At 38.5% G+C, this 18,231-nt stretch overlaps 1 protein-coding gene across 1 annotated transcript in view; it reads left to right on the top strand.

Moving 5' to 3' along the window:
- Nucleotides 1-18,231, top strand: part of RYR2 (ryanodine receptor 2) — a 689,571-nt gene that overhangs the window by 360,722 nt on the left and 310,618 nt on the right. The window contains exon 17 of the mRNA XM_070568189.1: nucleotides 12,324-12,419. Within this exon, the coding sequence (XP_070424290.1) occupies nucleotides 12,324-12,419 (96 nt within the window). The remainder of the gene's footprint in view (nucleotides 1-12,323; nucleotides 12,420-18,231) is intronic.

Below are 18,231 nucleotides of genomic sequence, written 5' to 3'. Positions count from 1 at the left end.
CTTACGTACATTTTCATATCAACTCTTCCCATAGTCTGTTAGTCATTCCCTTCAACAGGTCCATGTGCTTATCTATTCGTAAGTAATAATAATGTACAGAGAGAATTATAATGATTTTTCTGTAATCATAGAAAAAGTCTACTCCAGCAAAGTCAATATTTATTCAGTTTTATCCTTCTGGGCTACTTCTCCCTCAAGCCTGTACCCACTTTAACTTCCCAGAGTTCTTTGGGGATTAAATCTGACTATTTTAGAAGCTGCTGAAGTAGCAAAAATAAAGTTTACACAACGCTGGAGCATTGGTGAGTGTGAGCATAGCTCCTCGTCAGAATTGGTTTTCTGATTTGATTTTTAATGGGAACATGGCTAGAGATGTGATTTTAAAATGATTTTCCTAGTCAGATAGCGAGGGAAGAAGCAGTTATTGTAGGTGGAATGATGTATCTGTTAGGATGTGTTCAGTTGCAAATGACAACCTCAGCACAAACTGGCTCAAACAGAGGGCACTTACTGGCTTGTATAACTGGAAGTCTGCCAGTGGGTTTGACTCAGTGACTTAATCAGAGCATCCAGAACCAGTTTATTTATATCTGTTCTGCCTTCTGTGGGGTCAGCTTCCTCCAATGCTGGCTTCCCTGGATGGCCTCAGTTGGCTGCCATCAGTTCCCAGTGTACTGCAGATCTTGCTCTGGCATGGGAGAATTGAAAGAAAGCTGCTCATGAAAACTATCTCTCAAGAAAGAGTATTCTAGGCCTGGCCCTGTGGCCAGGTGGTTAAAGCTCCACGTGCACTGCTTCAGCAGCCTGGGTTTGTGGGTTGGGATCCCAGGTGCGGACCTACTCCACTCACCAGCCATGCTGTGGACGTGTCACACATGCAGAAACAAAAGAGGAGGATTGGTGCAGATGTTGGCTCAGGGTGACTCTTCCTTAGCAAAAAAAAAAAAAAAAAAAGAACATACTATTTTCTAAAACTCCCTAGCAAGCTTAACAAACTACTCTTTGCATCTCATTAGCCCAAACTGTGTCTGTGCCAGTCATTCTGGCAAGGGGGCTGGGACTTTCACCCACACTGGCTTTGACTGATCAGAGGCCCACTCCTGAAACTGAGGCCAAGCCCCTGGACTGCCTAGTGCCGTTCAGAGGTGAACGTTACAGAGAGTGTTGGAGAAGAAGCTCAAGTGTCCGCTACAAATGTTAACTCATGTACATGTCCAAAAGGTGTAATGGACTGCATTGTAGTCAGAATGCGTTTATCTACTACTGAGCACCATGTTTAAACAGAGTAGGCACTCAGTAAATTCTTGGTTGGATTATGTAATAAATACCTTACAGATTCCCAGTGAGGTTAGATTTTCTCTAGCAGGGTGGATGTGGACATTGAGTCACTCTATTACACACCAGTGCACCTGTTACTCCTCTACCGTTATGTCCTTTTCTTGAGAAACAAAAACTTAATATTTAATCCATAGACATTGGCCTCTGAGAAAATGACCCTTCTCTTTGCCAGTCAGGGTCTCAGAATCCCAGCTCTGCACTTACGTGACTTTAGACAAATTGCTAAATTTGAGCTGAGTTTCCTCATCTGCAAAGTGGAGGAAATAGTAGTGTCTACTCTTAGGGTTATTGTGCAATTCCGAGTTAAAGTAAGGCACTTAAAAAGATGCCATGACATAGAGAGTGACACCTGTTATTATTATAAATATTATCTGTAAAATGCAATAATAATTCCCCTCATAAGTTTGTTGGGCAGCTTAAATGTGGTACTGTATGTCAGATGCTTAGCATAGCATGTTCTTCTTATCATTGTTCCCATTTCTTTTGGATGCTTATCATCCTTTTGCTCACTAACATAGTAAAAGTTTCTTCTCCAACTTCTGTTTTTGTTCTTGTAGTTGTTTGCCTTTTAAACGTGTCTCAGAAAAGAAACTTCACTTGAAACTATTGGCTATAACAAGGGAAGTCCTGGCTGAGCTGAGAGAAGGCATAGCATCGTGATTATTGCACATACAGCTAGCTCTTGGTTTCCTTATCAGAAAATGGACGAAATAGTTTTCTTCATAGTTCCCTCCCGGCTGAAAATTTTGTATTCTATTATTCCACCCATTCTCTGAACAAATATCACGCCTCTTCTACATCTGTATCCTCCACATCTGGTGCATAGCTGGTGTTCAGTAAATACCTGAGATATAAATTCTTGAGATTGCATTGATAGTTGGATGCTGTAAGATTTCTGCTGCATATCTCTCCCTCCATCCCTTCTCTCCATCAATCTTTGTTTCAGACTCCGGGGAGCCCTCACACACTTCCTCATGAACTTTCATTGCCTCCGTTACTTGGTCTACACTTCTTGTTCTAGTCTTTGGAGTACTCAGGCCAATGTTTGGTCTGTTCCTTCTCACCTATGGCCTCACTTGCTTTGTCTCAAGTCACTCAGCATTGTGTTCTTCCAGGCCTTTCCTCCAATCCAGTTCTATCCTTCCAGAATATCAGGAATGATTTTATATCAAAGATTTTATATACAGTAAATATATATTGATGTTTAAATATATATGTATATATAAAATATATGTGTGTGTATATATATATAAAGTCTATATTTTCTTAATTATTTACATCTCATTTGATTAAGAAAGGATTTAAGGGAGCCATTGCTTAGAATTGAAGTAATTAGAATCCCCTAAAACTCACATCTTAAAGGAGGATAACAGTAACTATAAATGCTACTAAAATAACACACATTGACTTCAGGCACATGCATATTTTGTGGCTTTTAAACTAATTTTTTCATGCAACAAGAGACATAAATTCTGAACATAGCTTCCATAGAAACACACACATCCTTAACTTTAACTTCTGTATTTTCACACTGTTACTCCTGAGAGCGTTTTTGTTAGTCCCCCACACCTAAGTTTTTTCTTTTTAATGCCTCTCTTCAGGAAAGTTTCCTTTTCCTTTTTGTCTGTTTTTCCCAAGTGTCTTGCCCTTAATTCCTGGTACAGTTTCCTGAGGGGGCGTCCTTTGTAACAGAGACTCTGTCATGGTAGGGGAACATGGAGTTGGAGTCCAGTGGATCTGGATTTGAATAGAAGCTTTATCTATTCATCAAAGATTAATTGAATGCCTGCTATGAGGGATGCCCTAATCTGGGCAATGAGGGACATTGTGACCAGGACATAGTCCCTGCTTTCATGGAGTTTATGTTTGAGTAAGAGAGACAGACGTAAATCACCAAGCTAGCCATAGTGCTATGCAGTTACTGACTTTACTGACATGACCGTCTCAACACAAGTTATTGTTAAATAATGTTAATAGGTAATTAATAAAAGACTGATAAATTTGACTACACAAAAATTGTATGACTACATAAAAATTTAAACTTTTATAATAATATCATTACAAAACAAAAAAAGCAGAAGGGAATTTTGTAAAATATGCAATCTATGTGAAAGACAAAGGCCCAGTTTCTATAATACATAGAGTTTTCGTAAATCCATGGGAAAAGAAATATCATCTAATAGAAAACCAGGCAGTGGATAGAGACAGGTAGTTCACAGAACAATAAATAAAAGATTCTCAACATGACAAATAAAGAAAAGCAAATTAAAATAATAAATAAGAATCATATTTCACTTATTAGATTGGCACAGATAAAAAAATGTGATAATACCCGTCAGTAGGGAAAATATTGGGTCATATCTTCTTAGTGGGAGTATAAATTGATGAAAGTTAAAAAATGAAACAAATTTCAGTTGACAGTATACATAAAACTTTAAATGTATATATCTTTTTGCTCTCAGAAAATGTATTCTAGAAATATGTTTGTACAATTGTGGAGGGGATGTCCACTGCAAAATTGTTTATAAATAGCATACAATTGAAAAGAATTTTTCTCTCAACAGGAGATTGGTTACATAAGTAATAGATTGCCTAGATGGTGTAATACTATGTTATCAGTGAAAATTGAGATAAATAGGTCACTTGGAAAATTGTAGGAAACAGGCTAGATTCCTTTTCTTTTTAGTATGGCAATCTAGGATATGGTATTAAGTGAAAAAAAGAAGCAAGATGTTTACTGTATGCATAGTAAGATTTCAATTACATAAAACTAAAAATATGTAGAGATACATTCTTGAGTATACATTGGACGTTTATGAAAGAATGCTCAGAAAACTATTAGGTGGCTGCTTCTTGGGAGAGAAATATTTTACTTTTCTGTGTGTTCTCTTACATATTTATTCTTAATCTGTTTGCACATATTACTTTTATAATTGAAAAAAGTAGTTAGCCTAAATGTTTAATGCTAGTTAATTGATGATGAAAGGAAAAGCTAATATATTAACTCCAGTTGAGAGATAAAATAGAATATTTATATATTGGTACATGTAAAGAGAATCTCTCTCAATACATACATGGTAGTTTTAATGGTGGTTGTTTCAGGTGAATAGAATTATGAAAGATTTTGTGGCTTAAATATTCCTCTGACTACTCTTGATTTTCTGTTTTTATTGTCTTAGTGATTTCATGATCAGAAAAAAATAATGAATAAAATCTTATGTTGAGGTGAGAACCATCTGCTGCCAATAGTTTTTACTGAAGTCAGTATAATCATAAAATAGGTAGCCATGTATATGGAAATGTATACTTCAGTTTGGCTGGAAAAGTCTCAGATCTACAGCGATAATTGGAGTTCAATAAGATATTTATATCTCACTGTCCATCTTTACCCAGCTATCAGAAAGTTTAGTTTCAGTATCAGTAACTCCACATTTGTTATGCTTCCTCTCCTTTGTTCCAAATACGTAGATGGTAGATTCTCTCTTGGGGTTATGTGTGAAATAAACCTCCTCCTTCTTCTTTTTCTTCAGCAGTTTATTTAGCATGGAGAGAAAAGGGAGAAGATGGGAATGATAATCTATAACAATTTTACAATCTGACATGGATATATGTAATATGTGTTTTAGGCAGAGAATGATCAAAGTAGATTTATGAGCCTGCCATTTGGAAGACCTAAGGATCCTAGAGACACCGATATTCCTAGTTTGCAAAGCATGGCTGTGGCATGCTTTCATACATCTTTTCTGACATCCGCACAATTAATCTATAGGAGGCTTGCAAGCCAGGATAATTGTCTAAAGATGTCTGAGAAATGTCTCTTTGGCAGTCTCTCTCTATGAATACTCATTTTATGAAGATTCAAAGTATAAAACAAATAGGCTAGACTGCTGCTCTTTTAGGAAGGCAGAAGTTACCAGTTTCTGAATCCTTAAAGACTAAGACAGGACACAGCAGTTAAGGATTTTTGCCCATCCAGAGCATTTTCTCAGGGTCTAGGGAAGACAGTTCTTCCTAAATGTCCTAAAACACTGGCAAAAGCAGTCAAGAGATGAAAAAGGAGGGCATTGGCTTCAAATGCACCCATGGCAGGTGTTATTCTGGCGTTTGTGCGTACAGATATTTCTTATCTTGTTCTCCAGGAAATCCTGGAAAGATACTTTATAAACACAACACATTATTATTTTTTGACTTGGTGATAATCTCATGTCTATGAATTGACAATGACAGTCACTAATATATTTTTAATGGAAATTCCTTTTTGTAACCAATTTTGTGAGATACCTATTTTCTTAATCTGCTTATACACTACCAGGACCCCACCCTTCTTACCTCTTCCAGATAGAGGATTTATGCAGGACGAGATTGTGGTGGGGGGCAGCATAGCCTAGGCCCGGAGCACAGAGTGGATCAAAACTGCCTGGCTTTCAGTCTTGGCTCCACTGCGAGCTGTGTGAGTGTGAACATGCTGTTGTCTCTACTCACCTTCTCCTCCACAGGAAGCTGCTGTTTGCCTCCTGATCAGGGTAAAGAGGCAGGAGAGAAGCTAGCACAGTTCTTACTTGGCTGTGTGGTTGTGCACCCTCTTCCTCTGCCACAAGGTTAAAACTGGCATCCGTGGGAGGCCCAGCAGTGGCTGAGAGCCGACTTTCTCTGGTGGGCATGTTGGAAGTGCTTAGCTGAGTCCCTGTTCCTGTGACAGGGCACCTGCGTTTCTGTTCTGGGTGGCTGCCTGCAGCTGCTTGCTTGGCTCATGTGCAGCTAGTAGTCCACCTCCAGCCTCTTTTTCCTGAAGTCTTCCTACTTCTCAGATGGCCCTATTGAATAGACTTGGGATGACGCCGCAGAGGCGCCGTCTACCCAGGATCCATGGGAAACACGCCCAACGTGGTCATGTAGCCAATCCACCCAAACCAGTCACTCTTCCTCTCACCCTGTCTGGGCAGGAGTCATCAGACCTGAGCTCACAAGGTCCCCCAACTGCAGGGACAGCTCCTCCAGCTCTCCAAGAAGTTTCCACGGCACTAGGCACTTCAAGTCTTCAACACCACTCTGGACAGTTTTTTCGTTTGTTTACATTTTTGTTTTTTTAGGGTTTTTAAGACTTAGGAGCATCCACTTGTTAACCTGAAAATTTTAAAATTTTTCTGGATTCTGGTTCTATCAGCCCCTCATTTGTCTGTGCTGTTTACGGCCTTTCATTTAGTATTTCCCGACTTTGAATGTAGCCCCAAGAGGGAACTTTGATTTCCTGCTGAATCTCCAGCACCTGGAACAGTGCCTGATGCAAAGCAAGTAATCCGTATCTGCTGAATAAATTTTAGAAGTGAGAGTTTTCTTGGAATTTCTTTACATCTCAGTCCATCTGTAATTTTCTGATTCTATGAATATTTTGAGAAATTTGGAGTCTTTAACACACTAAAGCATGAGGACAAAGGGATGTTATGATACTAATGAGAAATGCAGAATAGAGTATTTTTTACAGTATTAATTTTGCATTGCCAATATTGCTTGCATTTCATATTCTGATTGGATAAAGTTTAGAGATTTAATTAGTTATTCAACATTAAAAAAATTGGTTCAGTGAACTAGCACTTCTTTCATAAGAGCTGAGTTCAGAGTGTTTTTATAGTATTGTAAGTGGTACTACGCTTAACCCCTGACATTCTTATCCAAAGAGACTGAATGCTACTCATTCATTCACTATGTTACAGAATATCTTCTAAGTTTCAGGCAATGGGCAAAGATGGAATAAGACAGAGTGTCAGATCTACAAGAGCTTAAAATATGCTAGCAGAAGAACTGCAAACCTTGTATTATAGTGACTTTTTATTCAAGCTCATATTCACATTCCCAACCATAATGCCTGATGCATTTACATTAGTATTTCTTAAATAAATGAGGAAAAATAGTGATATATGGAGGATGCAAGGTCTTAACTGTCTTTAAGGCCAATTAGCCAGCAATTAAGATAATTTTAAGGTTTAATGTACTTGTCCTGCATTGAGGAAAGGACATTTGTCTTGAGTTTGTTTCTGTACTTGAAGCACCATATAGATTAAAGGTTGCTGTTTTTTGGACTTGAGAGTGGCATTCTGAGACATCTGATAGCAGTTGTCACTATAGATACTGATGTTGCTGTTTTCCCTTTTCTTTTTGAAAGGAAAGTAATGTTATTGTACTGTTTGATTTTGACATTAATACAACTTCATTATAAAAAATTTAGATAAAAGAAAAAGAAGGTGGAAACTGCTTTTAAACTTGACAACCCATTTTAGTATGTAACCTTTTAAAAAACATGTCTTTGGGGGCCGGCTCCGTGGCTGAGTGGTTAATTAAGTTCCAGCGCTCCGCTGTGGTGGCCCAGGGTTTTGCTGGTTCGGATCCTGGGGGCGGACATGGCACCGCTCATCAGGCCACGCTGAGGCAGCGTCCCTCATGCCACAACTAGAAGGACCTGCAACTAAGATATACAACTATGTACCAGGGGGGATTTGGGGAGATAAAACAGAAAAAAAAAAAAGATTGGCAACAGTTGTTAGCTCAGGTGCTGATCTTTAAAAAAAAAAACAAAAAACATGTCTTTGACTCTCTACATAACATTATACACATATAACACGTTCACCCAGCCACATGCACACATGTGTGTGCATGCATGTGCAAATCCCTGGACCACTAAGACATCAGCTGTGGCCCTCCACCCCCAAAGGTTTAGTTAATTTTGTCCAGACTCCAATTTCATGAACTGAGACAGACTTAAGCTTCGCTTTGATGTCTGTACATTTGGGGGGTTATTTGGTTACTATTCCCACTTTCATGCTTTTTCATTATTTTGTTTCTCAAAGGTTACAAAATATCTTGGCTGTGGAACATCCCCTCCTCACAGGTTCACACAAACTGCTATTCTTATTGTGCATTTGTGATTTTTTTTTACAGAATTTATTGTGGCTTCAGAGTCCCTGTGAAGGATCATATCGCAGAGCATGACCCTTTTTCCTCCTTGCTCCATTCATCTTCCTTCCTGTTTTGAAATAAGAAAATGTCCCCTTTTGACCCAGGGAGAGCAGTCTCCCACTTGTCAGTGTCCCATCCCAGGCACTTATCAGGATGTATTTCTCAAAAAGTTGCTCTCATTCTCTAAGAAATATTCTAAAAAACCCAGTTTCTCCATGGTAGGCATACACTTTTATTGAGTATACGCGTGCACTTCACAAAAATGGGGTCGTACTATGAATACTCTTTTATAGCACTTGTTTCCACTGACTTCTGTGTTGTGGGCATCTTTTTTTGGCAGTAACTATAAACCTTTGTCAGGTTGTGGTGGGCGTATACTACCCTACTGAAGGGATGTGTCAGCATTTAGTTAGCCCACACTCATGCTGTTTCCAATATTTTACTGTTATAAACAGTGCTGTGATGAGCTTCCTTGTAATTTTCTGTATAGTTTTCCATTCCTTCAGAAACTTAACTGCTTTCTTCTTAACTAACTTGCTGAATTCTATTCTTTCACACACTTCATTTATCTGTGAAACATTCTGTGCAGGTGCACACGTGTGCACACACATACATTGGTAATGTTCAGGAGGCATTCTATTTTACTGAGTCTAAAATTTTTTTGTTAGAAACGTATACATTTTCCGTCTGTCGAGATCATCATATCTTTCACTTATTAACAGTTTGCTGTACATTTCTGTCTCATTGGAGGAATGAACCCCCACTTGGATTAACATTGCTAATATACTGCTGAATGTGATTTGTAAATACCATCCTTGTATAAGATTTATAGAGTTATATTCATTGGTCAGAGTTCTCTCTGGTTTTCTTGTATACATACTCTGTTAGGCGTTGATATCAAAGTTATACTGTCCTTGTCAAATAAGTAGAGAGGTTTCCTTAGTTTTTTTGTTTTGGAATAGTTTAGTATAGAATTACTTATTTCTTGAATATAGAAAAAAGCTTTTGGTCTTGACATAGTTTTCAATGTTATTCATGGTTTATTATTCTATTTAGATTTTCTCTTTTGGATTTTTCTCTTTGGGTTAGTTTTGGTGAATATATATATATATTTGGAGGCTATTCTTTTTCCTAGATTTTCTTCTTGATGAAAGTCGTTGGTATTAATCTTATATTAAAAAAAAAGTTCTTGATTCTATTAATCAAGTCTAGTATATTAATTTATTACCTAGATTACTTATACTATTTCTAATTTATTACTTTCTCCTTTATTGCTATTTATTTCTTTTTACTATTTTACTTATATTTGATATTCTTTTCTATATTTTGAAAAGAATGTTTAGTTAATATATTTCACCCTGTTGCTTTGCAATTAAAGTAGACTTTTCTGAGTACAGTTTTGACCATCTACCGTTGGCTGTGTTAGGAGGCATCCTATTTTGATATTTAGTAGATATCCTGTAATTGTGGTATTGATTCTCTGTTGACTCCAAGATTATTTAGGAGAGAATTTAAATTTTTAAGTGCTTGGGTTTTATTTTTATTTCTGCTTTTCTTACTAGTTTTTAGTTTCATTACCTTGTTGTCAGAGAACATGGTCCATACCATTTCTGTTTGCAGTAAATTTAATGAAGTTTTCTTTGTGGCTTACCATATGATTTTTTTTTTTTTAAGATTTTATTTTTTTCCTTTTTCTCCCCAAAGCCCCCCAGTACGTAGCTGTATATTCTTCGTTGTGGGTCCTTCTAGTTGCGGCATGTGGGACGCTGCCTCAGCGTGGTTTGATGAGCAGTGCCATGTCCGCACCCAGGATTCAAACCAACGAAAACACTGGGCCGCCTGCAGCGGAGTGCGCGAACTTAACCACTCGGCCACGGGGCCAGCCCCTACCATATGATTTTCTTAAATCTCCCATTGTTTATTCTTCTTGCAGTATTAGTTTCTTCAAAAATCACTTTCTCTCTAACATTTGACCTCTAGAAAATGTTTAATATCTTTAATTTTAAAAACCAGAGGTAAAATGAAAAGAGTTAAATTTTAAACAAATGAGACTATAAAGATTAAAAAATTTCTCCATATCCTCTCCCCCAATGGCTGTTGTTCTAAGTGAGGAACAGATATTAGTACAATTAAAGTTAGAAGTCCTGCCGAGCATATAGGGCTCCTCATTCCTCTGCTACACCTCATCCTGACACTTGTCCCTGACACTCGGCACTCATGTGTGTGTAGCTGGTTGCTGGCTCTTGTTGGGAGCTGCTGTTCCCAGAGCTAGAGAAGAGTCTAAGTAATTGAGTGCATCATCTTTTAATCTTTGTAAAAATGTTATGGGGGCTCTGTACACAAAAGTGCTCTTCTCAGACAGTTGTAAGAATAGAAGCCTTCCTGTTGTGTCTGTCATTTTTTCTTTTCTTACTCTTAGGTCAGGTAATGACTTTTTTTTTTATTTTGTGGAAAGAGGAAATATGAAGAAAGTCTTTAAGATTAATTGTGCTCTGTCACTGTAGGGTCTTCTCCATCTTGCTCCTAACAAGGAGATAAACAGGCAGTATTCCTCAAACTTCAGTTCTGTATGCTGCTTCCTAGCACCACTAGATTCTAAATAGTGGTGTTTCTTATGGCAGTATCTTTTCCCATTAAATATTGTTTTATGTAAAAATTTCACCAACCCGTTGTAAACAGTTACACTGTTTCTGAACAATCCCATGGGTATAAGAGTGGAATTTATGTAAAATATTTACCAGATTTGCTTTGAAAGAATTGTATAATTTTGAAGTATTAAAAGTTTATTTTTTTTAAAGATCAGCACCTGAGCTAACAACTGTTGCCAATTTTTTTTTTTTTTTCTGTTATATCTTCCTAAATCCCCCTGGTACATTGTTGTGTATCCTAGCTGCACGTCCTTCTAGTTGTGGCATGTGGGACACCACCTCAACATGGCGTGATGAGCAGTGCCATGTCCACGCCCAGGATCCGAACCAGTGAAACCCTGGGCCCCCGCAGCAGAGTGCGCGGACTTAACCACTGGGCCACAGGGCCGGCCCCTGAAGCGTTAAAAGTTTTAAATTGAGGGGGCTGGCCCCGTGGCCGAGTGGTTAAGTTCGCGCACTCCGCTGCAGGTGGCCCAGTGTTTCGTTGGTTCGAATCCTGGGTGCGGACATGGCACTGCTCATCAAACCACGCTGAGGCAGCGTCCCACATGCCACAACTAGAAGGACCCACAACAAAGAATATACAACTATGTACTGGGGGGCTTTGGGGAGAAAAAGGAAAAGATAAAATCTTAAAAAAAAAAGTTTTAAATTGAGTATATAAGTTAGATGGAAAGAGTTCATAAAGTTCTCATAAGAATTCCATCTTTGGTCAAAGAAGTGTAGAAAACAGTAGGTTATCCAAAGTTAGAATAGGTGACTTTACTTCAGGAGTCCTGAGTCTTTAATACATTGTGAAATCTCTAAATGGGAAGAAGGGATACAGGGGGAGAAAAAAGGGTTTGAAACTTAGTAGCCAATGGCCCTCCCACTCTTTTTCCAGGTAGCATTTAATTCTGGCTCTGCATGCCTGTTATAGTCACTAGTTAGATCTCCTTGTATTTTGTGCTACATTTTCAGGAAAACTGATGTGCTCTTAACTTCTGCATTATATTGGTGAGAAAATTGGGCACTAGAGAAGTTAAGTAATTTAGTCTCAAGGCTAATTAAAAGCACTGAGTATTAGGACTCAAGTGAGGAAACTCCCAGGACACTGATTTTCCCATTATTATTCCCTTGTTATTACCTCCTAGTATGAAATGTTACTTTCTCAAAATATATTTTATCTAATGAGCACTGTTTTTTTCAGTCCCCATTAATAAATATCAATTCTTTTTTTAATGTCTGAATTTTGGATATGTGTATGTATATATGTATTTGTATATGTTTTAGACATAAAGTAAAGGTATTTTGTTCTTGATCCAACATTTCTGGGCTACTATGAGTTTCCATTGCATTTTGCACTGCAAAATCACATCACTGTAAAATCTGCTTTTTCTTTTGCAGCGGCTCTAATTAGAGGAAATCGTAAAAACTGTGCTCAGTTTTCTGGCTCCCTTGACTGGTTGATCAGCCGACTGGAAAGACTGGAAGCTTCTTCTGGTATGTTTTCCAATTATCTCCTTGTTATATTATTCTTTTCTTCTATTTTACGTCTTTTAAGACATAAAAAGAGGCTCTTGAGGTTCAGTGTAATATAAATGTTTTCCTTTTAATAGGTTAAAAATTTTGCATATTGATAAAACCGTTGGTATTTTCATTAGTTGTTTCTGAAAAGCAATCTAACAGTATCATCTTCATTTACATTTAAAAAAGAAAGAAGTCCTAAAAGCCATTAGAGAGCCAGAATTCCCATTCTTTTTCAATTACTCCTAATGCACTATACAAACAAAAGGATAGGTTTGACATTCTCAGTTTTCACTTGCTGTCAAATGATTATTTGGAAAGATTTGGGAAAAAAAATTAGTTTTCCAAATCATGTAGCACAATATTTTATTTTAAAGGGATTTAGTAAAAACTAATAAACAGTCTGTATCACAGTAAAATAGTTATACACAATAAGCCTGAAGTGTCCATTTCTAACACGTATGCCATTTTTATTTATGTTGTGGAGACTTACAAGTGATTACCAGGCCTGCCTGAACTCTCCAGCACCATGGATTGCCTCAGCGGAACACCCTAAACTGAATCTATTGCTCCTCCATCTGTTTGTGTAGTGTTTCATTAGTTGCCCTTCTGCAGCACTAATGCCCCTTTTGTGGTATTTGTTTCTCCTTTATCTGGTATACTAGTAAGGACCTTCTTGAAGGCAGGGGCGTTTTATTGTATTCTCTGGATCTACCACACCATCTGGCACCTAGTAGGTGGTTAGTAGTATTTGTTAAATGAGTGAATGAATGAACATTTGAATTCACTTTAAAAAATGCCTGCCTATACAGCAATAATTCCATGACTTTTGCATGAGAAGGACCCATCCAGGGACAGGTTTGTTGGAACTGAATGCATAGAGAGAGGAACAGATGGTTGTGGTCAAAGAGGGTAATTTTAAGTCACAGAGTGTAATTTCAGAGTTTAAGATTTAGAAGGGAGAAAGTCAAATACCGTATGCTCTCACTCATAAGTAGAAGATAAAAACAACAACAAATAATCACATAGAGAAGAGATTGGATTGGTGGTTACCAAAGGGGAAGAGGGGAGGGAGGAGAGCAAAAAGGGTGACTAGGCGCATGTGCAGTGATGGACTGCAATTAGTCTTTGGGTGGTGAACATGATGTAATGTACACAGGAATTAAAATATAATGCTGTACACCTGAAATTTATATAATGTTATAAACCAATGTTACTGCCATAAAAAAAAAGATTTAGGAGCAGGAGAAATTTGAGTCACAATGAGTTCTAAGATATTGCTGAATTGTTGGGTGGCAGAAATAGAGCAGAGAAAGATATGGTTGAGATAAAAAAAGATACAAGAATTATAGAATGCGGGCTTTCAGGGTTTCACAACATGAATGAGATGACTGAATTGATACAGGATATATTGAATAAGGAGAAAAATGAATAACTACTGAGAGGAAGTGATCAAATTCACGGTAACAAGATGATGGCAGACATTGCAAAAATGGGTAGACTCTTGGGTCAAAGTGTCTAGAATTATTGGCAAGCTCCAGTAGAAACAAAAAAGTAAATAATACTGTTTCTGTTACCATCCAAATGGCATTCGTCTGCCCACCGCAAGAGGCAAGATGGTAGGAGAGAAAGGATTTTTTATTACAGCTTGCTAGCAAGGGGGAAGATGGCCAACTAATGTCCGAAAGAACCATCTTACAGAACAAAGATGACAGGCCAGTTATGTAGGGGACTGGTCTCCAGGTTGGGGAGGCAGCTGGTCGCCAGGTCGGGGCAGTCATCTGGTCTTAGTTCCTGATAGTCCTTTGTTTTACTGCATGTGCATCAGAGACTGGAGAAACGCCCTATACCCTGATCTTGCAATTGTCATTGATGGTGGCTGTCAGCATAGGCTCTCTGCCTGGGGGTCAGCACATTCCTAAGGACCTCAAAAGAACAAAGTTACCAACTTATAGCAGCTGGGAGGCGCCGTAAAATCTGCAGAGCATGTCTGGGTTAGTTAATCAGAGGTCATTCAAAGTTACAATATGATTTCTTTTCTACAGTATGACTTCCCTTATGTCAACCTTATGTTGAGCTGGTATCATTTCCAGACAGTGTCTGGAAAGGAGAGGAGCAGAGCAACCTCAGGACAGAGTGTTAACGCTGGACCAATCAGCTGCTTAACTTAAAAAAAAGCTAGAAATCGAAATATAATGATGTACCCCTGAAACTTATATAATGTTATAAAACAATGTTATAATACAATACAGCAAAAATGCTCAAAGGAAAAGAGGAGAGCGAAAAGGAAAGAATAGAGCTGAGCATCGTTTAAGCTTAGCCAAGAAGAGTCCAGTGTTTACAGAGTCTTCGGTTTAGTCAATTATAGGCACGATTCCATTGGATATGAATTACTATTTGCTATTATCTTTTCCCAATCCAGCTGTTGGATTAAAGCTGTGCTACTTAAAGTAGAAGCCCTGTGCTCAGAGAAACCATAGTGCAAGTCGAGAGGACACTTAGAGAATGCTTAACCTAACATTCTCACTTGAGAGGGAAGAAAATTGAGGCATAGAATATTTAAATGACTGATTCGAGATGCTAGAATTAATCGTTATTGCTAAGATGAAAATCCAGCTGCCATACGTCAGACTTGAAATATGTTCACTATACCTTGTAGCCTCCTAGTTTTTAGATATCTAAGATATTTTTCACTAAACAGTTTTCTCTACTCTGGTTACATTTATGCTTTTAATGATCTCCTTTTTTCCTAGAGGAAGTAGAATGTTGCTTAGTTGTTATATGATGACAATAATGATATGCATATATATGTATAAATATATAAATTTATTTCAATCATGCTTTATTGTTTACTGAGTGTTTGCATATACATCATCTTATTTTCTCTCTGAGACTGCTGAACACACACTCCGCTCAGCTTATCCGTCTCCCAGCTGCATCATTAGTCTCTGTGTATCTGTATGTGAGCGGCAGAGCAGGGCCATGAGCTCTAAATTTCCTTGAGTAAAGGGCAATGGACAAAAGTTAAAATAAATTTGTGCAAAATTAAATAGAAATCTGAATGAGACTTGAAAAGTGTCAGCAAAAGGATGTGTTAACGAAACTGCTTACCTTAGTTTGGGTTCTACCAGAAGTAGACTTTGAGACAAGGATTGAAGGGCAAGTTTAATTGGGACATCAGTGGACATGAGAAAACGCAGAGAAGGGGCCAGAGAGGGTGTGTTGACAAGCAAGTTACCACCATGGGTACCTAGAGCTTTCTTCACTGGGGAGTTCTGGGAAACCAGAACATGTTCCTTAGAGTCATACCACCTGAGGGGTGAAGGAGTTGGGGTGTTTATAAGCAACTTCTCTCCGTCATTGGGTCATACTGCTCCCAGCAGGCATTAATTCTGGGGCTTCTCCAGCTGCCACTGTGGTCAGAGCAAATCTCAAAGCAAAGAAATGCAGGAGCCGACAGTTGGAAGTCAGGCAGTGTTCACTGTATGGAGAGGATGAGGTTTCGGCCGGGCCTGGCGGGGTCAGTTCCTCAGCCACTTCTGTTTCTCTCATTATATGATAGAGAGGCTCAGAAAGGGCAGCTGGACAGATTTTTTTTGCCCCACATTCTGCATCATCTAAAGTTGCCCAGGATCACTAGTGCATAAAGCTTTAGCAGAGTATCTGATCAGTTTATAAGAACAGCCACTGTGAATTTCTTGAGGGGAAAAAAGATAAGTTAGACGTTGTCCTAGGCTTCATGTGTGACTGTCTCTGGACCAAATTTAACTGAGAATACAAAAGATGTGTTTGGGCAAGTACAGTTGATTGCGTTGATGTGTTTATGAAGGCTGGGTTTTTCCTTAGGACGTGCCCAAACAGCATTTCAAGCGATAGCCAACTAAAAAGAGTCAGCTGGTTAGGAGGCCGCATACTTTTTCTGAGTCTTATTTTTTGTGCAGTCTATTCCCCAGAGAGTTTTGCAGTGAGTAAAGTGCCCTTCTTCGGGATTCCTGCCAATTCCAACCCACTCCTGGTAAGTGCCATGAATGAAGTTCCCTCTGGGTTTAAGCAGAATAAGGAGTCTTTGAGTGGTCTTGAACTGCCAAAGCTTTTTGCGTTCACACATGATGGAATGATGGTTTAAAGCTTCCAAAGATGTCACACTATTGCTTGCAAGGCATAAGCTCATCATTTTTCAAAGGGAAGATTTTGTAATCTGTCCCAGAATCTTGTGTGCAGGAAGTTCTTCCTCCTTAATATCTACTTAAGGTGTGAGCAGTTGAGTTAGAAAGAGTATGAACTCACAGGATATTATATGAGCTCCACTGTTAGTGATGCAGAAACCATAGCTAACCTTTCTGAGTGGTACCAGCAATTCAAGCAACACTAGTTATAACAGAGAGGGACAATTTTCCAGGGGATAGCCTTAGAGAAGGCAACTTTAGCTTTTGGTTCAAAGCTTTTGAGTTTGCAGAAAGTCAGCTACCGTAGGCCCGGGAGGTTATGCACCTGAACCTTAGGAGAAACACTAAGTCAGAATGATGATGACATTTGAACACTTTTTAAAGAAAATCTTTTGTGATAGCTGCCGGGATCAGTACCTGTTTGACCCTATTGCCCCATACCAGAATTATCCATCTGCCTCCTGAGCTTCATCTATATAGCACATTACAGTGATTGATGTTTTTAGTAATGATCCTGGGTCATCAAGTTGTATAAATTATGTGCAATGCTGATGGATCACTTAAGAAGACAGGGAAATATAGAATACATTTTTCAAGGATATTCACTTTAAATGTTTGAAATAATGTATTAACAATTAAAGGTTTTAGTTTAGTAGTAACCTTTGGGTAGCTAAGACCGTTGTCAAAGATTACTCATTTTTGAATGATGCTAGAGAAGTCAGCATTCATCCATCCTCCTCCTGCCTTTCTCAGCAAAGCATCAAGTTGTAACTGTAAAGAAAAAGAGGAGAGAAAATGGAGAATCTGGATTTGGAGAGCTTCCTGTATTTTGATATATTTTACTGGCAATGTGAAAAGCAGAAAAAGAAGTCCCCCAAAGTAAAGTCCAAATGAAACAACATTCATTTCTGAATTAAAAAAATGGTTAAAGTCACTGGGTTATCTGAAATCTTTCTCCTTTTCAGAATGCGTTTCTAAAAGCCTTTGTGTGGGATACGTGGCAAAGTACATTTCTAGATAATGATTCTTGAAATGAAAAAAATCTTCAACTGTCTCATATTTGAGGAAAAAATATAGTATTTACGAAATATAGTTGATTGATTTTATAATCATTTTCCGTAGTTACTCATTTAACCGTATCACTCGTTTCTAGCAGTAGGTGTTAAAGTTTGAAGGAAACCGGAAGTGCTGGGCAAGAGCATCCTGGCTTTCAGAGACACAGAGGGGGTCTGGCTGGCCTTGGCCCCGGTGTAGCTCTCTGATTGTGTGATGAATTGGCAAGGCCTTTGGTTCTTTTAATGTGCTTTGTCACTAAATAGGAATTCAAATTCACACATAGGTTCCTAATTCCGCTGTCCATTTCTTGTGCTTATTTTACATTCTTGGTCTATCTGTTTGACAGTTCTTCTTCAGTGGTATATGTTGTGATTCCTTTAAGGTAGTTGTGTTCACAAGTGTCTGTGCATACTGGTCAGTGAGCTTGTGTTGTCCTGGAGCATCCGTTTCTCTGATACGTGCTGCTGGGGCAGGACCCATGCCAGGCTCAGTCTTTGTCACCCCAGTCTGTTTAAGGAGCAGGGAGAAGGCAAGCCCCAGGTCTGAGAGCTACAAGTGCCAGAACA

This window comes from Equus przewalskii, chromosome 1, assembly GCF_037783145.1.
Source record: "Equus przewalskii isolate Varuska chromosome 1, EquPr2, whole genome shotgun sequence".
In the NCBI taxonomy this organism is placed as follows: Eukaryota; Metazoa; Chordata; class Mammalia; order Perissodactyla; family Equidae; genus Equus; species Equus przewalskii.
Note: the sequence above shows the minus strand (reverse complement) of the source record. Positions and strands in the feature narration are given on the sequence as shown.